This window comes from Apus apus, chromosome 4 (assembly GCF_020740795.1).
Source record: "Apus apus isolate bApuApu2 chromosome 4, bApuApu2.pri.cur, whole genome shotgun sequence".
Lineage (NCBI taxonomy): Eukaryota > Metazoa > Chordata > Aves > Apodiformes > Apodidae > Apus > Apus apus.
In genome coordinates, this window is record NC_067285.1 from 38293465 (window position 1) to 38320110 (window position 26646).

Genomic DNA, 26646 nt, shown 5'->3' on the forward strand with positions numbered 1-26646 from the left:
CTTGAAATGAAGTTTGGCTAGAGGTGAAGGCTTCAGTGGCCCAACACAGAAGAACCACATGTCTACGTAAAGCTGAGCAATTCCTGTGTGACTGCAGCTAAAACCATGTGCAGGTCTTGGAAAATCTAGGACCACTCTGCCTCCATGTGCCAGGGGAAACAGCACTGCTCCCCACACAGCTCATCCTACATGTGGTCTGGTCTTCAGAGAAGTTAGGAAAGAGGACTTGCCATTCCAATTTCCTTGCCATCCATGGCACAGATACAGCCTGGGTTGAAATGTGGGGTTTTTTTAATACCACACTTCTCAGTGTCAAACCCAAAGTAGGCTGATAACCCTCCTAGATAGCACACAAGCAAGTATGCATGCTGGCCTACCTCTGGGCTATTTCCCAAGGTCAGAAATAGTGGTGGTAGGATTTGGTCTCCCAAGACACCACTTGTCAAACAGTGTTGCTCCCTCTCTCCTACAACATCCCATCCCCTTCCCAACAGGCAGGGCTTTGGATACCTCACCCAAAATTGCTGGCTCTTCTTTCCTCCCATAGACCAACCCCAGAGAGACCAGAAGCCCCTCTGAAGTCCTTCAGGAGGTGCACTACCACGCTTTTTCCCAAAGGCCCATGCTGACATCCAGAGCAGCTGGATGTCCTGCAGAAGCCATGTTGATGATGGGGAGAAAGGCAGGAGCTACAGGCATCTCGTCTTCCACAAATCTCTGGGGAGGATCCTCTTTCACAGACAGCACCATTTCTACATCAAAGGCATTCGGCAGTGCACCAATACCATCTAATGCTGTCCTCCACCCATCCAAAGGTCTCAAGCTCTCTTAAAACTCGTTTCTATGGCCTTTCCTCTTAATACCCAAAGATACAGTGTCCAAATGATCAGCCCCTGCCAGAAGCAAGTCATCAACCACAGTGTCTCCTCCTGTCCAAATGAAAGCTGACCAGGCAAAAACTTCCTGTCTTTCCATTTCTTACAAGCATGAAGTGACAATGCTTGCAAAAGCAAAAAAAGCCCAGCATCACCACCACTTCCAAACACTTCAGACAAGCCCAGACAACCAGTGAAACCACTTGCAATAAATACCATCAGCCTGACCCACACAGACCCAGAGCCAGAGAAGATGTGAAATTACAGAAGCTAATCAAAAGCAAGGCCTGTGGATACACATGCTGTGATCTCAGATGTAAACAGGCACCATTTCTGAACACACAGAACAGCTCATAAATGTTATCCTCACCAAGAAGGACTTAAAATAAAAAAAACACTTGCTGTGAAAACCAGGAGCTTTAAACACTTCTGAAAAGCTGCATTTGCTAATAAATATTTCACAAGGAGGACAACTTAGAGGCTCAATCAAAAGAAAAAGTGATGACAATAGGCATAAGACTTGAGTGATGTCATTGAGCAGATGATTTGACTCCTGCAGCGGCTCAGGCTCCCACCACCCCTCTCACTGAGAACACAGGTAAACCTAGCCCTTGGGCTTCCCAAGCTCATCCCTTGAGACCTCCTTTCCAAATGAAACCTCAGAGCAAATCAAAATACTTATTTCCAAAGTGGGCTGAAGGCTGGCAGGCTTCAGCCAAAAAGGAAATCCACTTCCCAAGTCTCCAAATTTCAAGGTAACACAAGAGTAAATACTGTACTTCTCCATTTAAAGTGGGAAAATAAATACAAATACCATTTCTGGTCAGTCTTAGCCTCCCAATCCAAAAGCTGTTGTAAAAGAATCATTACCCAGGGCTCAAAAATAAACAGCCAATATCAGCATGTGTCAATGGACCATTTACACACTTCATCTGAAGTACTACACAGTGTTCCCATATCTATAAACACACAATCCCTCTTCTCTCCCAGAAAGCAATTTTTTCTGTACCTCATTATATGTCCATATTAATATTACTTCATCTTCTGATAGTTCTATCTTCAAAGCCCTTCAATTTGATTAAAGCAGCCAAATTCCCCTCTGACAGCAAGAATGAACAAGTTCTTCCCCAAAGTGTTACACTTTCCACTTTTTTGCCCTGCTCACTTCTGTGCCAAATTCCTTGGCAAAAATGACTATAAACATAGGAACTTTGATCAATAGGTTTTTAGCCACTAAAAGGATGCAGTAACTGCTGCAGAATGATGAAGCAAATACCTCAGGATTTTTCAATTTTTCAAATTGTACACCATTATCTTAGCAAATGACAAAACAATGAGATTAGTCACAGTTTTGAAAAGAGTCAAGTCACAAACCTTGGATTAGCTGTAAAGAAATCAAACTAATCATTCTCCCCACCCCAAAAGAACATTCAGTAGCACCTGAGGAGTATCTAGAGTCTTCCAAAGCATTCAGAATTAGCCACAGAGAGAGAATTAAGTCTCCTAAAGGAAGACTCTGGTCTGCCTCTGGTGCAGAATGGCAGTTTTGGAAAAACCTAAGAAATAGATCCACCAGACTATTTTTTACTGTAAACAATATCCAGCCTCTTCTCCAGAAGGGCAAAGCAAAAACCCTTGGTTCGTTGACAGGTTGCACATCCACTTTCAGAAAATGAAGGGAAAGAAAAAACCTCCACAGCTTCCCAAGCACTGCCAAGTTTCAGCTATGAGCCTGCAGCTCCAACTGTTGTGAAATATGAGATGTCCTGAACATCGAGCCTTTCCATGGATGGTACCAGCTGCATGCTGTTAGCAGTGGTCAAGTCCTCAGCAGGACTTGGCTCCCCAGTCAGGAATTAATGAGGACACAGTTTGCTAACATCTATTTTGCTCTAGTGACTGAAGAACAACAACATGCTGGGTGACATGATCTTCTTCCTCAGCAAACTTACCCAGCTGCTGTCTTTACCAGCTTCTTGATATTTAACTCTCCAACAATTAAGAAGCATCTTTCACTCCATAAGTGCAAAAAATTATTTCTATTCTGCAGGCACTGATTTTGGACAAAAATCCACATGCTACCACTTTCACGTGGAAAAAAGTGTGTTTTGAGATTGGAAATGGAAACTCAACGAAAAGAGAACGTTTGCAGGAGCAGGATGAGCACAGTTGTCGGAGGCAGCCCTAGCTAACAGAGTCAGCATGGTGGCAGTGACCACCACCAGTTCTTGCTGGACATCTTCCACGTAAGACAGAACCAGCACACGACCTCCCAGCAGCAGGTGGGAAGAAGCCTATCTCACTTGGGACTCAGGGAGAAGGTTAGCAGCTGCATCACCGCTTCCAAGAGGAACTCTGAGCTGCTCATCACCTGACATCGTCTGACTCAAGAAAAGACCCCAGCTCATGGGGATCTGAGCACTAGGTTTCCCTTTTTCACAACAAGGAGGAAGCATGCAAACACCTTGCACAGCATTTAGTGACAGCGAACCTGGTGTTAAGACAATTAAAAATAATAGGGAAAATGAGAAGACTCCCAAGTAATGCTGGGAAATGAAAGCCCTTTTACATTACTCTGCTTAAAAAGGGATACCGAGGCAAGCTATACAGAGCACACTGGCAACTTCCCAGTCAAGAAATATCCCTGCTCATCCTCCCAGGATCAGCTGACAGCAAACTCTGGCAAAGGGGAAAAGCCCTCAGCAGAGCCACGCTCCTGGAAACTCACACAGCTCTAGGGTCATGCAGGGTGGTAGGGATGAGGCAGGGAAGTGACAGTCAAACTCCAGTCCCATTTGTTCCCCCTTTCTCCCACTTGTGACAAAAAAAAAATAATCAATTCTTCTTTGGTTCTAAAACCCTGTGGTCATTAGTGAGCAAAGGAAAAGGAGAGGACAGTGACAACCGATACCAGAACTAGCCATCTGGCAAAGCCATACTGCTTCCACCATTCCAGCACAGCAGAGCAGCCCGAAGCACTCCCTGAAATCTACCCTGCTCCTCGGCTCCCCCACATCCACAGAGCAGCTCCAGTTTGGCAAACTATTTATATCAGCAATCCACACAGCACTTCAACAGATGCTCAGCTTTAAATATGGGTTTAAATCATCTTGAAAACAGCCCAGCTAAATATACGCATTAGGTTAAATTGGTTCCTCAGTGCTGTCCTGAATCACAGCTCACTCTCTGCCTGTGCTGTTCCTATGGGTGCTGACAGAAGATCCTCAACTCGTTTGGGCTGGAAGGAACATTAAAGATCATCTAGTTCCAACCTCACTGCATGGGCAAGGACAGATGCAGTGGCACCCTGTCCCTGTACCACTGAAGTCCCTCCTATTTTCACAGCAAGGCACAACCAAACCCCAAGAGAAGGCAATGCTGGGATCTTAGCCCTCTTTCCATAACGAACAGTTCAAGAAACAACAAATGCTCACATTTAGCCCCAAATAGGGCTTTGTCTGCAGCTGGAAGCTTCTTATGTATTGCCAAAGCATTAAAAGAACCCACAAGACAGAGAGCAATCTCATTTTGATGGCAAACAATTAATTAAAAAATGCTGCCTGTTTTACACATACACACACGTATATTTTGAGTAGACCAGGTAAAAGGACTGGAAATCTTCCTTTTTCACCACTGAATAAAAGTCCCACTGACATGACTGGAATGAAAACCAGATTCAGCTCAGTAAAAAGCCTACAGCATCATTTATTTGTACCGACCCCAAGGCATGCTGTTCATCCCCTCCATCTCATACCCCCTGTTGCCATGCAGCACTTGGGAGGGCTGAAAGAAGCTGCAAACCCCTTGCAGCCAGGCCAAGGGAAAGCACTGAAACACCTCACTGAAATGGGACATTTCAGTGATGACTCTAAATTAGGAGTTCAGAGTGTGAACCTGATAATCTGAACAACACAGCTGGCAAAACTGAACTCTGCAAAAACATGTGAATCATTTAAATCAGCATATTCTGTGGTTACATGGCTGTTTCTTTCACCTCCAGTTAGCAAATGGTATTCTACAAGCCAGAACAGTCATTTATCCAAAACAGTCCATCCGCAAATACTCCCCACTTTTTGAAGCAGACACGAAACAACTGTTCTGGATGGCACTACTTTTCTGCCCCTAGGAATGCAGGGTATGTTTCAGCCCAGCTTTAATGCAAAGCCTAGATTAATCCCCCTAGAGAGCTTTAGCCAGGCTTTGCCAAAGGAACAATTGTTGCCATTAAATAAGTTTACACTGTTTGGTGGTGAGAGTGTTCTTTCTGCAGAGTGAGCTCTTATTCCCACAATGAAATGCATGCTGGAATGAAGTCACTTGACTACATTTCTTTTTTCTATAGACTCATCCTTCTGAAGTTTCCCATCCTAGGCAATTTACATAGGAACAGGCTGGAACAAGAAAACCATGATATACAAAGTAGGCAAAACAAGTCCCAGACAGATAAAGGGAAACCCAAATAAGAGCAAGTCCAACAAAACGGGGTCAGACATGTTCTCTAGGAATACCCAAAGCTCAAGGAAGAGGCAGTGCCCAGCTGAATATTCAAGTCAGCACTCTGCCTGCAAGCAAGGAGCAGGAAGCAGACTTCCTCTTCTCTGCACCATCTGGAGCCCCACAGATTTGCAAGATGCTCCAGAAAGCTTTGAGAGGCCCAAGGCCCAAAAGGCCAAAGTCACACATCAAAATCCTCCCACATCCATGAAACTCATTCCTAGCCCCAAAGTTTCCATGGCCTTCATGGATCTGAAACCATGCCATTTTGGGCAACTTCTATACGCACATCTCCTCACAGGGAGTAGATTTCCTCATCAAACCTAAGTGCCTCACCAAACAGGTCCTAAACCTTTGTGGATTTACCATGAAGTGTTTTACTCTGGAACACAAGGGTTCCCACAGGGCATGGTTACCACCCTCCCACTGAGTCATCACAGGCCACCCTGCTCTCACCTCTGTCAGTGTGAATCCAGGTGCAATGTCACTGCCAGGACACGTGTTTGCAGCACTGCCCATCCAGCACCTTCCAAGCCCATGTTTGTTTCAGAGAGGGAATTCACAGAGGCTCATCACCCTCCACTGCTGGACACTTCATAGAGAGAGACTCACTCATCTGGACCGCAGGCCACTGCAAAAACTTAATTTAGCTTCTCCCAGTCTGGGTGACACCTATCCCTGCCCAGATTTGCTGCAGCACACTTGAGAAATGTCTTGGTAGCCAAATCTTCTGGTTTCAAGATAGCTTTTCTGCCCTCTCTGCACAAAAAGGCAAGCACATAAAGTTTCACTGCCGACAACTAAAATCTCCTGATTGCTCTGCTGTGAGGGGTGCTATTTTGTGTGTGTCCTTCTTTTTTCCTGACTGATGATTCACACTGTTAGAGCTACTTATCCCTCACAAAAAACCCACAACAAAATCAAAAATAAAACCAAACCCCCAAACCCACAACACTATCAGTGCTGTACAGCTAAGGACCAAGTTGCCACCGTAGCACTGTGACCTTCTGGAATTACTTCCTGAACCATATACATAAAGTTGCTCTATGATCCGTATCCCCTAACGCTGCTGTCAGCCCATGTCTGCCCAGCTCCCATGGAGCCAGGAGCTCTGAGACAGTCTCCCACCATGATGGGTGGCTCTGGGGCTGAACATATAGCTGACTCACGGTGGAGCCCAGCTCTTCCCTTCCACCTAGGCTTTCTGCTTCCCTTCCACATTCCAGCATCCTTCCACTCACCACTGCCATTAGCTCAGGGAGACTGTGAGACTGCTTGGCTCCAAGGGAGCAAAAGCACAGATTCAACAGCCCCAGCCTTCTGCTGCCAATTCCAGCTTCCCTCACAGAATAAGGTACAAAATAAAGGCTACACTTCACCTAGCAAAAAAACCTCTCACGTAGCTGCAGATCACAGGAGTCAAGTTATTAATCAGAGCCTGAAATCCAAGCCTAGTAAGTTGTACTGTGATGAAGCCACTCTTGGAGCATGAGCACAACAGAGAGTAACCGCTGGAGATCCCCAAGATCAGGATGCTCAAAATACCTCTCCTTTCATGCACAGCCATGCAATTCCCAGGGTGTTACATACCCATAGCTCAGAGCTAAACCAAACACCCCTCCTCAGTTGCATGAACTCAGTTCCCATTACTATATTTAAATATCAAGGTCTCCAGTTGGAAGCAAGACTTGAACACAAGCCCAACACGACATTCAGGTTGAGACTAGTCCATTCATATGTTTCTTTACAAACAGAAGGAAAGGCTTTGCTGATTTATGCATACTTTCATTTCCATTTAACTGCTGAGGTCTACACTACTCTTCCAGAGAGTTTTCAAACCACAAGGCAAACTGCACCAAATGGGATCTGTCTTTCTCTAGACATAAATCCAGAGATACAAGTACAAACACATCCATAAAGAATTGCTTACATTTCAGTTAACATCTGCTTTCCTCTCCAGCTTTCAGGTGACCAAGCTTTTCTCTACACTTAATTTTGATGTACTTAATATCATAATTTTAAAGTTCACTCAGTGGGTAAGAAATCTGCAAATAAAGAAAGGAAATTATTTGCAATTATTACTGTACCAGGGCTGAGACCTTTTCCATTTAATCTTGTTTATTCCTCAGGTTTATGACACTGAAATTCCCATGTCATTCAATTTCCATTTCCTTTGGTGGTGGTTCTTTGGCTTCCAGACCTTCAGGTCACAGGAGAAACAGTTCATTTTGGTTTATCAGTAAGTCAAAGAGATAAAAGAGTCAGAAAAGATAAAAGAAAAGCAGTTCTTGCCTTTCGAGAAGTTGTTTTTTCTTCAAGGCACAAAAACTTTCACAACACAGCACCTGCCCCAGCACAACAGCAACTTCAAAGCAAGTTCCCCATCCCTAAAATAACCCTGGCAGATAGAGAAACCCAGGAGTGGGGCCTTGGACAAGACCCACAGCTGCAGAAGACTCAGCCTGAATGGAAGCCTTTCCCCAAAAGCATCTGTAAGAGTGTATGCAGCTTGGTTTTCCTGAAAGATGACAGAACTTCCTTTATTTTAGGCTTCATGCTTATACAAACTAAAGCTCCAGCAAAGCACACAGTGCAGCAATATTTTGTGGGGAGGCAGAAAGACCTCTGCTGTCAGCAGGTATTCTGCACACTATTGACTCACTTTTTATTAACACTCCCATTTTGTCAGACCAACCTACTGGCTTCTGAGTAAAACAGTTTTTTGGCCTCGAGATCTCTGGTTCACCCTCCACAGATTTCTTAGTCATCTAATTCCCTAACAGCTTCCTTGTGCAATCATAATTACTCACATTATCTTTGTGCCAGCCCAATCTGGAAGAAGAGATAAATATGGAGGGGTGCCAAGAGAAAAGGGGAAAGGGCCCAGAAACAACGGGTACTAGGGAGAAGGGAGCAGCACTGCAGTTCTACAGACATGCCTACATCACTCACCATGATTTTGCTAAAACATGTATTGGTTGGTGTCACTCATTAGCTCAGCAGCATCTGCTGCCATCCTGTGAGGTGCCATCTGTGCACTCATTTCCCACACCCACAATCCCACTGGAGTAGGTTAGCAGGTCAGAGACACGAGATGCAGATGACAGGACACTTGGCTCCATGCTGTGGAAAGTCCTTAGAGAGCCCCTCTTTACCCATCCCTACCCTCTAACACTTACTCTGCCAACTGGCATCATCTGCAACCAATATTACCAACCCTCCAAGAAGTGGCCAAACTGCCTGCTTGCTAGTGCAGAAGCAGGAGTGATAAGCAATCTACAATAAAAATAATAAAAAGGTGTCGTGGGTTTGGGCGCAACACGACAACAAAGAAACAGCCCCATGGCCACTCACTCAACTCCCCACTCACACACACACTCTGGGATGAGGAGGACAAAGCTCCCGCGTGGAGAGAAAGGACAAGGAGGTTTCTTCACTGATTAAGGTCCCAGGCAAAACAGACTCAACTTGGGGAAAAAATAGTAATTTAATTTCTCACTAATCAAACACACAAAGGACACAACACAAAAAGCACTGGTTGCATATGTTACCCCATCCCTCCCTTCTTCCCGGGCCCAAATCACTTTGTTCCTGGTTTCTCTCCCTCCTTCCCCCCAGCAGCACAGGGGGATAGGGATGGGGTTTAGAGTCAGTTCACAGGCTGGTGGTTCTTGCCACGCCATCCTCCTCGGGAAGAAGGATTCCTCACAGTCCTCCCCTGCTTCCCTACAGGGTCCCTCCTACGGCAGAGAGTCCTCCACAAACCTCCTTTATGAGTCCATTCCACGAGGTCCAGAGCAAGCTGCTCCAGCCTGGGCTTCTCACAGAGTCACAGGCTGCTTCGGGAACAAACTCTCTTGGCCCGAGCTCTTCCAAAGCTGTGCAGAGTCCACAGGCAGCAAATCCACTGGCCACAAAATCCAAGTCCACTGGCCAAGTTGATCCCTCCTGGTGCCTTCAGGGAATGTCCCACCACGTTCCTCCATGAGTGCAGGGGCACAGCTGCCATCTCTCATGGGTTGCAGGGAAAGGTGCTTAGGGCACCTTCTTCCCCTTCTTCCTCACCAACCACCAGCACCGTCCTCCTTCCCCAGCACCACTCTCCTGCAGCACAGCTCTTCTCTCCCCAAGTGCCTCTCTGCTCAGGCGTTACAGCAGTTATTTCGTATGTTAATCGCTGAGGTGCATCTATTGTCCCTCTAATGAATCTTTGGCTGGGTTTTAGAAGCAGGAGGAGCTTCTCAGCTTCTTACCGGAGACACTCCTGTGGCCCTTCCTCCGCTACCAAAAAACCCACCAAACTAAACCAGAAGAAAAGGACGCCAGCTTCAAGAATAACTCGACTGAAGATTAACATCTTAAATGGTCCCAACAGGAAGAGCTCAGTGCAATTCACAAGAGTCATCAGAACAAAAAAAAGGGAGGTTTAGGGAATAAAATCCAGATGTTGGTTATATTTACACAAGAGGATTTTGCACAGAAGCTGCATTAAAACTTCCCCGGAATGAAGTGATGATTTTCAGTCGTCCCAGGGAACAAGGTCTTTTCAGCTCACAGCTCCATTTTCAACATTCCCTGTGGTGAGAGATCCTGACCCTGCCTTGTGCCTCCCTCCATCTCAGGTTCAGCTCCAACAGCCATTAGAACTCCCTTTGGAAACCCAGCTACGTGGAGACTTTGTAACTTGCCTCCTCAGCCCGTACTCCAGCCAGTCACATCTCTGTCTGGGGTGATAATCATTGACCAGTGATAGCAGAGAACATCTAATAGACACCATCTCCACCAAGTTAGCAAAGATATCAATGACAGCTGTTTTTTCTCTGTTAATCAGTACAGTACTTGCCACGCAACAGCAATCCACTCCAAACAATATCCACACCATACACACCTGCAAGATCAATACCCAGAAGTGATGAGACACGGCTGCTGAGCCTTGTGCCTGTTGGTCAGTAAGGCTGAGCCTCAGATGAACGAAGCTGTGCTGAAAAAACCTGAGTCAGAAACACTCCCTGTATGAAATGGTGTATCCAAAACACCAGGGAAATGTTGGAATAGCTCCCAGGCTCAGCACTTATGCTGTGAAGTGCTTCAAACTCCTGTTTACACACACAGAGAAAGCCAGAGCTCTGGGTTTTTCCCACACTGTCCCATGAATTTGCAGAGAGTTTAATCCAAAACAGGCAGCTTGACAGTACCAACTATCACCTACACAATTCAGCCCTTCTCAGCTACAGAAATATCTTTGACTTGAAATCAAAATGCTTCTAAATGAGATTTCTTTTTCGCCCCACATGGTAAATTCCTTAGACTTTTCTGTCCCTTAGCAGTTTCACGTGAATGCAGGGAACAGCATTAGGCAAAGCATTAAGGTGGCTTAGCTAATTAGAGTGGCACATGCTATCAGTTCAAGACGGAAGATTAGCACAGTGAGCTGCCAGTTAAAGGAGGTCTTCCCCTCTACTGGGAAAGGAATTGGCCTCTTCTTTGTTCATCTATCTAAAACATGAACAGTGTGCCGTGTCAAAGTGGCAATATATCCTCATAAAAACTTCCCAGAAGCACTTTTTCTGGTACTTAAAAACTGAAGAAGTCTCAAGACAAAGTTGAAGTTAAATCCACAAAGTAGACAGCTACACAGTCTGTGGCTTCAAACCCAATGTTAAGCTGCTACTGAATTATTTTTCTCTACATTTAGCATGACTAAGTGGGACACCTTTGGCCAAGAGAGATTTCTAATAAAAACTGCCTGGTGAAGAAAAAAGCAGCCAAGACCATTCTTAATCAAGAATGGCTTACCCTGTAAAGCTGCAAGCAAACATGCAGTTAATAATGAACGAAATGAAATCATAAATGAAAATGCTTTTCATCACTTATACCTACCACAAAACAGAGGTGTTTGGAGACTGATTCATCACTTCATTTTTCCAGGTCGTTTTCTCTGTTCTGCCCAGATCACAATGCTCAATTATTATTTTTATATCTCAAACTTGGCAATAATTAATTCAATTTTAACCAGATAGGGTTTATCATTTTAACTCCCCTCTCAAGGTCAGGGTGTTAAAACCATTAAGGCCCGCTGAAACAATATTGCTTCTATATTTGTACTTAATATTCAAACTAATTTTGTAATTTCAGAGTCATGGGTTTTCTTCACTTTAAGTTGGCAATAACACCAGTGGAACTGCTCACCAGCTCTACCATCTATATGGGTGATACTACCATAGCAATTTTTGTGTTTTGTTTTTTTAATGATGAAAACAGTGGAGGCAAGTTTTTAAAAAATACCTGAAAAGATGACACTGTGCCTTTAAATGCACAGCTCCTAGAAATAATCCTCATCAAAAGCACATTATCATTTCTCTTGAGAAGAAAATAATCTCATGTATTCCCTCCTTCTTCCACTGCCGTGGCGGCTCCTTTCAGACACATCCAGAACTCCCTGAAAGCAGAATTCAGATCTGAACATGGCCTCTACATGGGTGGAAAATTCTCTTTTGTATATTCATGTTATTCCAGGCCCAGGCACTTGTGATGGTTTCACCCAGACACATTACAATGCTGATTTTTTTAAAACTCTTTCAAACTGGAATGGCCTCTCAGCACCAGTCTGACTGCATCCCCACCAAAGGAACACTGAAATCCTAGAAATACAAGATGCTTTCTAAAGTGTCTAAAGTCACTTCAATAAACCTCCATAAGCCAGCAAACGCCCTTGAAGCAACTTCTAGTCTCAATGCAGTTAAAAGGTGACTAACAGAAACATCAAATGACATCACCTATCTGAAACACAACACACCAGCAAGAAATAAGCGAAGCTTGAGCATGGGATTTCAGTCCATGCTGCTGATTTCTTTTGAGGAGTCAAGCAAAGACAGAGCTGGTTTTGGTTGCCTGGGCTGAACAGTCATCAATATCCTAACGAAAATCAAAGTTATTGATATTGGGAAAGCAAGAAGGAAGCAAGCTGAGATGTTCCATCAGGGAAAGAACTTGGTGCAGATACTGTGCTCACAGTAGCCTGCATAGTGCCCTCAGCACCCCTACTGCTTGTCCAGGACAAGAGGAAGCCCAAGACATGGGGCTTTCCTCCCCTTGGTTTTCAGCCCCTTGTCCTCAGACCCTGGTATCAAGTGGAAACCTGGTGGGATGAGAGAATGTAAAATTCCAGGAGTGGAGTTTGAAGACAGGGGCCTTTCTCAAAGCAAAGGACTTGCCAAGGCAAGATGCTAAACTGTGTCTATGAAGCGTGCCATCCAAAGAAGTTAAGGTGTGAAATGCTGCTACATTAGGATGAGATTTATTTTCACTCACACAAGGTCCCTGACATAACTGTCCCTTTGAAGACTTTCAACACCAGCTTTCAGGAATTGCCAAGGGCAGCCAAGGCAGCTGGTGGCAGAGCTCTAATGCATCCAAACAGGTCCTTCCTATGAGTACCCAACTGATCCCTGCATTTCATCAGCCCTAACATGCACATAATTTATTCAGGGACAACTCTTTCTTTTCTCCAACCCTGACTCTGAAAAACAACTTTAGAAATTACCCTAAAGAAAAATCACAACTACCATACCTTTCCAGCCAGGAAAAGAACTAATCCAGACACACTGAGTATTTGCTTAACAACCAGCAGGGCCAAGAAAAAAATCACTTTCTGGTGTTGTGCATGGGAGTCTCAGTACACACCTACTGTGAGAGGAACAGCTTAGCCCTACCTTTTATCAGACCCACCCAAAATCTGGACTTTGCTAGGGAATTAAAAAAAAAAAAAAACTTAGCTACTTTCCTAGCTGTCACAAGCAAGGAATTCACTAGCTTGGCAAAGATGCCAGAATTTTGCACTATGTCAGAATGAGATTTTAAAAACACACTTCAAGAACTATTTTAGAAAACATACAGAAGGCAAGAAAGGGGAAAACATAAAAATAAGGTGGATGTTACACATGAGGGAAATGCAGTGTTTTAAACAAACCTAACTGTTCATAAGGAGCCTTTACGTGATCAGTGTCTGTACAAGTCAAGAAAAAAAAAACAACAAAACACAACAACCCAACACTTCAATCAAGAGGTGCTGCAAAGAAAGCAAGTTTTTTAATTAACTGCCTGAGAAAAACCCCGTGCTCTCGCCAGGAAATAAAAAGAAAGCCTTTACCTAGGATGACAGGTCACATCTAGACCCAACCTTGTTTCACTGATGGCCTTCACCCTACCCAAGTCCCTGGGTGGGAGCTGGGAATATATGCAATTAGAATGGAGCCACAGGAACCAGAGAAATACCATCCAGACTATCTCCCAGGTTGGGTTTAGCTGCTGCTTGAGGTACCTCTCTTCTATGTGCATCTCTTCTCTGTCACTTCCACAACAATGACAATTCCTCCTATCTGACAGTCAACTGAGTCTTCAAGTAGCTTCTCCTCACTCTTCCTCTGCATTTTTTGAGGGCACAGGGTCTTCCCTGAACCCACCCACAAACCCCAGAATATCCACTTTGAAATGTAAGGCAATGCCAGGTTGGTTTGCCTCACTCAGAGCGACCTCTCACCACAGGAGGAGGCAACCTGCCAGGGATGAGAGGGGCCCTGCCTCCCAGGAGCCTGACCCACCAGAAGAAGGTCCCTAAGGAAAAATTCAGGGCTGGGACACAGTCAGCTTTACTTGAGGTACTTAGATGTCCAGCCCAGGTTATTTGTGGTCTCTCCCAGCATTATGCAAGCTCTCTTTGAAGGGCGAGAGCAGCCGGGAGGGCTGTGTCAGCAGCAGAGCCGCTTCCGGGCTCTGCTGGCACTGCTGACCTCCTTGCCTGCACTTTCCCAGCCCTCCTGCCCCTCAGCACCTTCCCATGCCCTTCCCCATTGACTCAGACACCTTGATGGGCCCCCAGCCCTGCAGAGGGCATGTAGGCAAGGGAAGCAGCAACCACTGCTGTGCTCAGCACTGCAGCTGCACGTGACCTCCAGCTGCTCCTAAGAATCATAGAATCACCCTGCTTGGGAAAGGATCCTGAAGGTCATCAAGTCCAACCATAACCTAAATCCCCCTACCATAACCTAATTCACCCATTCAGTGCTTAAATGATGTCACTAAGCACTATATCTACATTTCTTTTAAATACTTCCAAGGATGATGACTCCACCACCTCCCTGGGCAGCCTGTTCCACTGTTCAGACACTCTTTGGGTAAAGAAACTCTTTCTAATATCTTTCTAATATCCAGTCTAAACCTCCCCTGGTGCAGCTTCAGGCCACTTCCTCTCATCCTGCCATTATTCACTTGGGAGAAGAGCCCAAATCCTACCTCCCTACAATCTCCTTTCAGGTAGTTGTAGAGAGCAATGAGGTCTCCCCTCAGCATCCTCTTCTTCAAACTAAACAATGCCAGTTCCCTCAGCCTCTCCTCATAGGGCTTATTCTTCAGACCTTTCACCAGCTTATTAGCTCCTCTGGACCTGCTCCAGCACCTCAAGATCCTTCTTGCAGTGATGGGCCCAGAACTGCACACAGTACTCGAGGTGCAGCCTCACCAGTGCCCAACACGGGGAAAATCACCTCCCTTCTCCTGCTGGCCACACTATTCCTGATGCAGGTCAGGATGACACTCTCCTTCTTGGCCACCTGGGCACACTGCTGGCCCATGTTAAGCCAGCTGTCAACCAGCACCCCCAGGTCCTTCTCCACCATAGAACTTTCCAGCCACTCATCCCCAAGCCTGTAGCTTTGCATGGGGTTGTTGTGACCAAAGTGCAGGACCCTTGAGGCTCAGGGAATCGCAGGGGTACAGCAAGCCGTGCTCCAGCTCCCTCCAACACCTTGGACCAACCCATCAGCCTGGGGCAGGTCTTGAAGGCCAACACACCACAGATTCCCCTATATGTATGGAATAGTCTTCCTGACCATCTTCCCCTACATAAATTATTACTATTTAAAAATCGAGCTATATTGCCATCCTACCTGGCATTTTTAAAATGCTTTTGTGCTGGCCTGCTATTGCTCTAACTGTGATGAGCTGAAACTAAAATATTTTTTTAAATCCCTCCCCGTGTCTTGAAGAGCCAGGAAAGAAACTGGATTGCTGAAAAATCCAACGCCACTAATAGAAAGAGGACTCTTGGCACATCCTCTGGCTGGGCTGCATCTGCTCAGCTAAGTAGGTACATTTATTTCAATCCTGTAGCTGTCTCTTGCTATTTATAGCTGCTGGCTTAATGAACTTTCAGGGTAGACACCAAGCCTGAGCCTTCCTAAACTGATGTTTAAATATCCTTGTTGAATTAATTTGATCTCATTACGGATGGACTGTTCCACAGTTGGACTAGCAACTTCCACTCCTCACTGGAAATCAACTGGAATGTTCTCCACAACACAGGATCTTTTCAGACCTTGTGTAAGCAGACTGTTTACAAGCCCTGATACTGAGCAAAAGGGCAGACATGTATCAAAATATGATGGTTCTCAACAAACGTAAAGCGTGAGGTAAACAGATTGTAACAGCCACTATGGAATGGTTAGTGATCCAAAAAATACCTGCATGCATGCTCAGGTCTTAAAGATTGCAGCAGGAATGATGGATGTGATGATGCACTTGGAGAAGCAAGAGCACACAGGAATCAGTGGGCATTTCAGCCCTATGGTGGGCTTTCCTTTCTCATGAAGATCGTTTTGGGGAGGGAAAAAACACAGCAAAAAATCAGAGTAAACTGGCCTCTGAGGACACCTGGCTAGCACCAGTTAGAGGTGCTCTCTTATCTAGGCACTCAGACCTACCAGAAGGCCTGAAAAGAACCCAAAAGAATAAAAAACATATTTGTTATACAAGAAGCAAACCATTATGTAAAGAAAATCAAGGATACCAATGCCATCAAGGTTCAGGGTATCCCACAGCAACCAGAAGAGACAGACAAACTACTGTACTTGGATGAAAAATTAAAAAGCCTCCATTTAAACATATCACTGTGATGAATTCACACTATAAGATTACTCACCACAACATCTAGGCATCTCAATAAGGCAAGCAGGGATTAACCAGTTTGCAAAAAAACCCAAATAAAATAAAACAGTGCCACTGGTGTTGCAGGATCTGATAAGCTATTTGACATAGAGTTCTCTCTCCACGTCAGCTATCCTCCCAAACATGGCTTAAAAGTACTCACCAGCAAAGTCTTAGCACACATATTCAAAACACTTCAAGCAAGCAGGTTTCTCTACAGTTCCAGGTTTCCCAGCCTCATGTTCCACATAACTTACTCTTGAGAGAAGGCTGCATTTTAAACCAGAACTGTTAAAAGGTGCCTATGAAGCTGCAGTGAGGGGTGATGCCTGGCCATGGCTACAGCAGTTGCCTACAGAGGACATCTAATCCATCCAGACCAAACCTCACCACCACTGGCAGAGATGCACTCCATCCAGAATGACAGCACAAGCCTCAAACAGGACATTAATGAAATGACTCTGCTGCAGAAGTTTTCTCTTTCAGCAAAACACTCCTCCTAACCCACATCTGAGGGCACAAGAGGATTTTTTTTCTTAGTAAAACCTTCAAGAACTACTGCTGGTGGGTGGATGCAGAATTTCTCTGAGCAAACGGGAAACCTTCATAAACCTTTGATGGCACAACATATTCCCTTCCTTCTCACTTGCTGTACATTTCCTCTACAAGCCTCTCCAACAGACAGATCCAGATTTTCAACCTCTTTCCCCCATTTCTGGTTTTATGTCCTGTCAACAGGATCACACTTACACCCTTCAACCAGCAAAGAAAACCAACAGCTGCAGCAAAGAGTGTAAAATAAAACATGGCCTCAGTTCACAACTACTTATCCCTCCTTTAAGGGTTTCAAAAATTTAGATTCTGCAGTAACACTTACCCACCTCTCAACATTTTGACGCCTGCCAAAAATCAGGTTTTACTCTCTTCATGGGTGCAAGCACTAAGGAAATTCTATGACAACATGCAGTTTATTACTGTTGTGAACCCCTCATTACTGCTTGTTGCTTTTGGGCTGCAGATCCTTCCCAAACCCACTGCTAAAGAGAAGTTTCACAGTCACTACTGAAACCCAGCACTGCATGGGGCAGAGCACCCTGAATGCCCAGGAACACTGGATTTCCTTTCCTCCCCCTCCATTTTCTTAAGTGTTACACTGAGTTTGGACAAATCATTCACTTTGGCAACAACCATTTTTCAGCCCTACAGGTGGTTTTAACAAAAGCAATCAGTAAACCATAGAGTATTGCAGCAAGGCTCTACACCTCACAACTTGTGGGATAAAGCCTTTATACTTGGCCAATGGCAAGAAAATGTCATTAAAGGAAAAATCTAATCATAAAGGCCTTCAGCAAAGGCAACTCCCAAAGACTCCCTCTTGGTCCTTCAAGGCAGGGCATTTACATGTACAAAGATGTTCACGTATGCATGTCAAGTGCTGTACTTTGGATGAGGAAGAAAATACTCCATGTTTACCACTGGAGAGTAGTGTCAGCAGGCAGCTTAGCACCCCATCAAGCAAGTTCTTTATCCTATTCCCATGTAACAGTGTTCAAAATGAAAGTGGGAAGAGGCTATGAAAGAAGAAAGAGGCATGAACTCAGGGCACGTGCCCACACCTTCTCACCCTTACTCTTTAAAATGAGAAAAATTAAAAGCAAGTGATGCTTCAAGTTTAATTCCTGAAAATGTTATTTATGTTATTAATTTTAATGTATTAACAGAAACCACAGGCCATGCACAGATCAACTGAACAGAGATGAGAACTTCCATTGTCAAAGAATTATACATTTTTCTACTTCTGTCTCCTGTGACACAATAATCACTCAAGTCAGCCCAAGTCTGGACCCCATATTCCAAACACTTCTGTTCTAAACATGCCATCAGAGTTTCAAAATAGAGATTTGGATCTTCCTTAACGTGTACCTTCTGCACATGCTGCATATCTAAGGGGCACAGGGCTGGGCCAGCCCACAGACAACCCAAGCAAGTTCTGCACAAGCATCTTTATGGAGCACCTCTTACTGCTGTGTACATCAACATGGTGTCTGCATGCTACCTGCTACGACAGTGCCTTACCAACAGACACCATTTCATGGGGTTTGAGCCAGGGAGGTGAGCCAAGCTACCTTGGAGGGCAACCAGGTAATGAGAAGAAACCAATTCCCAAACCAAGCAGAGATGCACTTCCTCATGGGAAAATCTCCACATGTCTGTAGTAGAGAATGAGGAAGAGGGAAACAGATTCAGATCACAGCCTGTCCTGAAGACAAAACTTGTATCTGCCTTCCTTGTTCCTCCCTTGTCTCATTCCTTGCAAGTAAGAGCAAATTCAACCATCTGCTTCCGAAGGAGATAAGCAATTGGCCAAAGTGAGGAGGCAGAACCTGGCTCAACACCTCTACCCATGCCAGCTGACAAGCCTCCTGGGGCTTTCCACCAGCAGTTTTCTTTTCTGGCCAGCTCAGTCTCTCCTTCACCCCACAATTAAGTGGGGTGCATTAACCAGAGACCAACTGACTGTGCCCACGATCCTAGCAGGTCAATACTGCAGCCACTAGCAATGAGATAAGTAACCAAACTTTCCCTGTGAAAATCCCATTTTACCCATCATTTCTCAATATGCTTTCCTTCCCCATCTGCACCCTTCTGACAGCATCTATCTTCAGCTGGTTTCCAACTCTTACACGCGTTTTAGGCAGATGAGAAGAGGGTATTTAAAGCTCATTTATTAGTAACGCAATAATTTAATTTTTTTTAACCTAAAAAATATTTGTATGCCAGCTTCCTGGAGGGTGCAGAATAACTACTGCTAAAAAATATTTCCTACTCACTGGCTGTAAGTGGAAACCAGGGCCAGGCTGGTTAAAGGAGGTGCTATTAGAAAGAAGGTGCTGTTAGGAAGAAGGTGATGGTAGCTTTCACCTGGGACATGGGTTTGTAACAGTCTGCCAGCTCTGCTGTCAGCAGTGCTGCCTGGGAGTAAGGCTGGGAGCTCCAGTGGTTCTTTCCAAGCAGAGAGACAGCCCTGCAGGCCTGGAATATAGTGAAAGGGCTCTGCAGAGGGAAGGTTGCCTTCAAACCTCCTACTCAGTGTATCAGAGAATTGAGAAATCCTGTCTGGAGTTTTAAAGCAGGCATCTTTCCCAAGAAATAATATACTCAGAATAAAACATATTTGTACATGTTCAATTTCCCTGACTCTCTCCAGATGGGAGAGCTGAAGGTTGTTTATAAACTGCTATAGTTTGGCTTGTTTCACTGAACTAGACACAGATCAAAAAAAATTTAAAAAGGTTATATTTCCAGACTGCACCAATTTCTCACATATAGAAGTGCAGCTAGACTGGTTTTGAACAGGAACACAATGTTTCTAGGGAAGGTTTGCATTTCTGGACCTGCTGTCTCTCTTGCCTGCACCCACAGACGTGTCTCTTCAGGTGCATTTGTTGTGGGCCAAGCAGCCTGACCTGGTGAGTCAAATCCAGATTTGGTCAAAATCTGACTGCGCAATTCTCATCAAAGAAGCTGAGCAATCATCTTGAGGTAACATCCCTGGGTTTAGGCTACACGGTCCCTGGGGATAGATCACAAAATAGAAGTGATGTAAAGCATCACTGCTGGCTGAAGCTTTCTACTCAGTAAAAAACAAACAAACAAACAAACAAACCCACAACTCTCAGAATGGTGAAGGTTAGAAAGGGACTTTTGAGATCATCAGGATCCAACCTCCCTGCTACGAGCAGGGACACCTCCCACTAGACCAGGCTGCACAAGCCTCATCCAGCCTGGCTTTGAACACCTCCAGGGATGGGGCTTCCACTGCTTCCCCAGACAACCTATTCCAGCACCTTCCTACCCTCATGGTGAAGAATTTCTTCCTGATGTCTACCCCAAATCTCCCCTCTTTCAGTTTAAAACCATCACCCCTTGTCCTATCACTGCCCTCTCTGGTGAAAAGCCCTTCCCAGCTTTCCTGGAGCCCCTTCAGGTACTGGAAGGTCCTCCAAGGTCTCCCTGGAGCCTCTTCTTCTCCAGGCTGAACAACCAACCCCAACTCTCTCAACCTGTTGAGATGATGGAGACATCAAGTTATTCCCTAAACTTCTAGAAACTATTTAATATCTATGATATTACAGATTTTGCAAATCAAACTTTGTATGCTTGTCCTCACATTCAAACATGAAATAAACTACCAATTATGAAGAAGTTGAACTGGCAGTGTCTAATGCTTGGCCAAGTTAATAAATGAAAAAATGAACAAAGAGAGGAGCTCTGTAAATTCTCAGAGACTGTAACGCATTCTACCTTTCCTCAAGGTGTTTGGGGCTTCTTCATGTAAAAGTGAGTTTTGTTTGTTTTAAAATACAGTTAATAACCTGAATATACAAACCCAAAACCTTCCAATTCTAAGGAAAGGACTGAAATATCATCCGGTTCAGTCCTCCCTCTCACCATCAGCTACATAAACAGCATTTTCATTGTAATATGTCATGAAACTTGCACACATCACCTCCTCTGAAGCGTCCTGAAGGCAGTGTCCTACACTTGATATTCCCAACCCAGCATCCCTGGAGTTGCAGTCCCCAAGGGGTACCTGAAGCAGGGATGAACGTGACATGAGTTTGGAAGGGTAAGCAGAGTCCTCCCCTGCCGTTCAGCCACCACACCAAGTGGTGTTATGCAAAGGTCCTTAACAGAGCTGCTCCAGCAGCCTTAATCCTGGGAACTGCAACACCCTCGCTCTTCTATTCTTGGGTCTCATCACAGGAAAGGTAAAGCTGTGAAAGAGGGCACAGCAGGCTCAGGATTTCTTCTTCCCTTAGTGTTTAGCACTTATTTTTTTATCTCCTCTTCTGAGGCCCTGGAAACCCTGTGTTACCCCCATACACATCCAGCAAGGCCCTGCAGACCCAGCCTATCTCAGACAGAAGCCACCCCCTTGTAATCATCCCTGCAAAATGACCTCAAGCATGTCAGACTCTGCTCTGCTTGTTTCCACTCTCTGCATTTCACATCTTGCTCAGCTGCTATTTTTTCCCCCCTTCAAAGAAGAAAAGCAAAATCCCAGAGGCTCTCCTTTCCTGGCCACAATGCAGCCATGGAACAACAGGCAATCCTATTCCAGGTCAAACACCTTCATCCTGTCCCTCTGTGCTAAACCACACAGCCCTAACAGATATTTCAGCTTCTGATGCTGTCTCAAATACCTGTGAAGTATTTCATTTCAGCTTTCTCCCAACTCCATTAAAATTGCTGTTCAAAATTCCCCAGTTCTTTGTTTCTAATATTATTCTTCTTTTGAAACTGAATTTAAGCCACATATTCCTCATTCATTCATTATTAACAGAGGAAGATTTTTAAAAAATAAGGTTATAACTGACAGTTCCTGCCATGATTGCCAGTAATGAATATCAGACTAAGCTGGTAAGCTTTATCTGAAGACAACTGCCCTTTTCTCAGACACACTTGCCATGACTCAGAGTGAACACAGCACGTAAGCCATTCAGACCCTCAAAAAGCCTTCCTCAAAGTTCCAGCAGGAGACATCTAAAGCTGGAACAGTCTGACTATCCAACAACTACCTCAGATTGGCAAGAACCTAAAAGATAGAAAATTAAATGGAAATAAAGAGACACTTAGAAATGAAGGAGAGTGACAAGCGAAGAGCAGAAATTTCTGAAGGAAGCCAGGCATTACTACATGCACAAAACTAGAGAAGAAAGGCTCCTTAGCAAGCGAAAAAAAAGTGTAGGACACAAATCATTCAGGTCAGCTATGAAATACAAAAGTTTCAGAAGGCAAAAAAAAAAACACCTGGGGATATGAGGCAACATGTAATTCAATGTTTGGAAATTCAATACAGTAATCTGAACTACTCCTATCCTTTACAGTGTTCTAAATTAACTGTGCCAGCTCGTAAAAAGATCTGGCCACCAGTGCAAAGCAGCAAGTCTTTGCAGGAGCCTGGTGAAGTATCTGAATATATGAGCTGATGAACAACGCAGAAGAAGTTACAAACTATGTAGTATTAATGCTGTTGTATGGGAATATTCTTTATCTGGAATACTGTGTGGTATTTAAGTGATCCCACTCCAAAAATACATAGTGCAAAGAGGCCAGGGTAGAAGAGAATATGAGAAAATTCTCAGATAGAGAGTGATGAAAAGTCTGCACCTTTCTACATGGAAATACAGTGTAGACAAAAATATACTAACCTGTAGAAACTATCGAGGAAAAAATAACATTAACTCTTTCTCAAGTGACACAAAACAATGATGAACAAAACGAAAGGCAGAAAATCGAAACCTGGTGGAAGAAATAGGTTTTAACCATGGGCACAATTAGCCTATGGAAATTACTCCCCAAAGACACTGATACATCCAGAAGCTAAGAAGGAGTTTCTACAGATCTGGTCACCTGCATACCAAAAAACAACAGAGATGCAAATGTAAAAACTAAACTTCAAATATCTAGAGTACCTGAAGACAGATAATTCTGCCTTTTAGTGTAAAACCAACTCCTGGTTTCTGAGCATTGACAAGAAAACTTCCTTGGAACAAACAGAAAACTAGAGGTATGGAAGGGCAAGTGGACTTTGGGCTTGCCTTCCTTGCCAGTTGCTGTTCTTTGCAGTATCTGCACCACCAACAGTAACAGGTTCTGAGCTAAACACATGACTGATCTGATTCCATGGTAATGGCTTTATATGCAGTAACTGTCCAGCACCACAATTTGAAAACTAAAAATTCACCTATTTCTTCAATCAAAGACCAAGTCACATGATCCCTGCTTGCTCCTCTTTCTCCCACACACAAGGAAGCATCTTCCCACTTACAAACAAGTTCTTTAATGAAACTCCAACCATGTAGTCTCCATCATCTGAGCAGTATCAGTGGGCTGTTCTACATTCAAACCGTATTAGCAGGTTTGCTTTTTCACAGGCTGTCACCATCTCTCTTCCACTCCTATTGAAGCAGCCAGCCCCCAGAACAAGACTGTGGCCAAAAGAGAGGAAAACATGAGGAATGGGACTTAATGAAAACCTCCCATGATGGTACGGAAGAGCTGCATAGTGATGACACTAGAAAAAGAGCTCTCTCTTCTGGGTATCAGTTTCAGTACAAATGGAGGTTTAGGGCACTGAAATCAGACCTCATCTGCCTATCAAAATTCAGACATTCATCACCTAGAGATACTCAAACATACAATAATACTACATTTTTTCCTTCTTCGGTTTGCAAAACTTAAAACTGGTGAACTACTGAAGGGATAAGATTTCTTAGCACCACAAGTTACTGATACAACAAAGCCAAATCCCAAGCAGGTATGTTTCTGACAGCCTACAGCAGTGGTCTTGGTGCTGCTCATCAACCTGCTTCTAGGAGGCCATTTCTAGCTGAAACCATGGTGTGCTTGAACTGCAGACAGGATGCCTGTCCTGAGAGCCAGGGAAGAAGCTGCAACAGATCTGCCTAGGCATTCACTCAGCCTTTGCATTTCCTTGCTATCTCTTTACACAGGGTGTCAAATTGCTTTTTAAAATTTGGCCTGTTTCTGGCTGGCATTGGCTCAGGAGCAAACTTAGGTGATACAGTATTTTGACCCTGCAACCCGAGATGAATGTTTTGGGGGATCCAGTTTCCCCTTCCATGATCAGATCAGGAGCAGATCACTAGACAACAGACCATTGCAGTGAGGGACAACTGACACCAGCACTTACTGAGTGGTTTAAGGATGCTGCTGCTTGTCTCATCAGCGTTTTCTACATCTGATTTGTCGGAGTAGTTCTCAGAGATTTTCTCCTTTTCTTTCTTTTCTTTGTGCCCAGGTCTTCTTCTGTGACGCCTCCTTCTCCTATAGCTCTTTGGCACATGGACCCCAATGTAGATGGTGTGATGACCTGGGGAACACAAGCACAGCAAATATTAATTTCAACTGCCTAGAGTTTGTGCATCACCAGCCAGTACAGTCCATGCTGCATTTCTTTCCAATAGCAACCTGGTCTGACATGAACTAGTACTGTGCTTCTTGTCTCCAAACGTGAGCTAGGAGCTCTTTTGCTACCATTCGGAAGAGTATTTTTTGTACAATCATCTCCGAGAGTGACTGCATGCCAGTGCAGACCCTCTAATAATTATTCTGTCCTTGTGACTCATTTAAAAATAATAACAACCACAAAAGGCCACCATATTAATTTTGCAATATTGAATACAGTGCCCTACAAAAACATTTTACATTAATTTTTCCATTTATTTTACCAAATACATTGCCTGGACTTAACACGTACCTTGTGCAAACGGATCCAGCCTAAATGAGGAACTTAGAGCAACAAAATTTACACCACTTGACAGTGTAGCCCATTGATTACCAAGTGTCAAAGTACCATGAGGGTATTATTATAACAAAGCAGATGAAGAAGATCACTAGGGTAAGTTACTGTAAACTTTAAAGTGCTTGACACTTTCCAAAATAAAAACGAAGGAATAAAAAAAGTATGTATTTTCCTTTTCATAGAGACTTCATTTCAAACTGAAGCACTGAAACTACACTGGCCAATTGTTATGTCTTTTTGGTAAATTTGATGAAAATGTTTTATTTTCTGCACCTTATACCAAGCTGGGATAAATAATCTTTCCCTGTGCTTATAGAAGTATTTCCGTGTAATTTTCTGTGCCCAGATAATTCAGACATCTTCCTGTAATCTTTACAAAGAGCTCCTTCAGATGTAACTCTTGATAAATGACAGCTGCACTGTACACTTTTGACCAAATTTGGTTTCCCCATTCCTGTGCCATTGCAGCCAAGCAGAGAGGTTGGGATAAACAGACCCATTCTATTACTGACTAAAGTACATTTATCTGAGTGAATGAGCCACAAACACAAGTAAGAACAAATGCATTCATCAGCAGGCACAGTCATTTACTCCTGCTCACCACAGTCTGTTTGCAGAGCTGTCCTTCTGCGGAGCCACCATCTCGGTTCCCTCACCTCCCACTGTTCTTAGTGCACACTGAGGCCTTGCATGGTGTTAAACCACTTTGCTCTTGACACCACAGCAACCGCTACCAAACAGGTGGGCACCCGACAAGGGTGACAGACTCCAAAGCCAGAGGTGCTTCTGTGTACAAGGTTCCAGGTGAAATATCTATTGACAAGACACAAGAGGCTGCTCTGGAAATGCCAGCAAAAGAGGAAAGCCAGAGCCTGCAGCCAGCAGTTCGCTGCTAGACATGCATCTCCAACTCCTTGTTTTGAGAAAGTTCATCTTAGAGACTGAACAACTGAAAATTCAGGCACAAAGCTCCCAATTTCCATAACAAACTGAAATCCAATCTGCATTTGCCATTCCAAATTCTACACACTCTTGAGGCCAACTGCAAAGTCTGAAGAATCCCTCACCTTTGTGAATTTTCATACAACAGGACTCATGAGGTATACAGAGCTCCAGCAGTAGCTCCTTTGAAAAGTAAACACAGAGGAGAAGGTAAAAATGTTCACTGCATGCTGCTGTTGAGCTACTTAAGTATAAAATATCATCTGAAAAAGGATTCTTAAATCTGCATTCTTAAAAGTTCACCATCACATGTGCATGTCCTGCCACTGCCGAGGCCCACAGCTGTGCAGGCACTAGTAAGTTGTCATCTCAGGAAGCAGGACAAAAAAAGAAACAGAAATCCAGGGTCGTGCAAGGTCCAAAACCAGGCAGCACCACAGTGACAGAAGAAGAGGCATCTACATCTGCTGCCTGCAGCCCAGAGCGCCAGCTCTGCAACCTTTCAGAAACAGGCTGGCCCTGCAGAGGGAATGGCCAGAGCTGCAACGCCCACACTGGAGACATCTGCAGCAAGACCCCACAGATCCACACCTGGAGATAGGGTTTAGCTCTAGCATGTCAGGGAAAACTAGGAAAGCTATTCCAGCCACTGGAAACATCAGCTTTAACATGGCAGATGGCACAGGGACAGAGAAGGGGAAATCTTATCGGTGCACAAGCAGGAGGTGTCAGGTGGGGGAGGCCCCAGGACAGACAGGGTAGTGGTAGCCGATCCCAAGGGATTCTCACAGCCAAGTCTGCATCCAAGAGCCAGATGGAAAAGGATGGGGCAATGCTGGCATTTGAATCATCTTCATACTTCAGCATGCTGCCAACAGAACTGGACAATCTTTAATCTTTTGACCATGTGCACACCCTACAGATTTTGCTAATATGAAACTAAATTGTATTTACACAGGCAAACACCTGCATTACTTAGCTGCCTTTCCCTTTTCTGCAAGGGAGAGACTTCCTTCATGTTTG

At 44.4% G+C, this 26646-nt stretch overlaps 2 protein-coding genes across 8 annotated transcripts in view; one reads left to right on the plus strand and one right to left on the minus strand.

The window, feature by feature from the left end:
- The window catches only part of GC (GC vitamin D binding protein), a 134382-nt gene extending 108376 nt beyond the window's left edge, over positions 1–26006 (plus strand). Inside the window, exon 13 of the mRNA XM_051617749.1 lies at positions 25996–26006. The gene's annotated coding sequence lies outside the window, so the exon portion shown is untranslated. The remainder of the gene's footprint in view (positions 1–25995) is intronic.
- Positions 1–26646, minus strand: part of SLC4A4 (solute carrier family 4 member 4) — a 204985-nt gene that overhangs the window by 98883 nt on the left and 79456 nt on the right. For all 7 annotated transcript variants that reach the window (XM_051617728.1, XM_051617731.1, XM_051617729.1 and 4 more), the window contains one exon: positions 24070–24249. In XM_051617728.1, coding sequence (XP_051473688.1) covers positions 24070–24249 — 180 coding nt within the window. The remainder of the gene's footprint in view (positions 1–24069; positions 24250–26646) is intronic.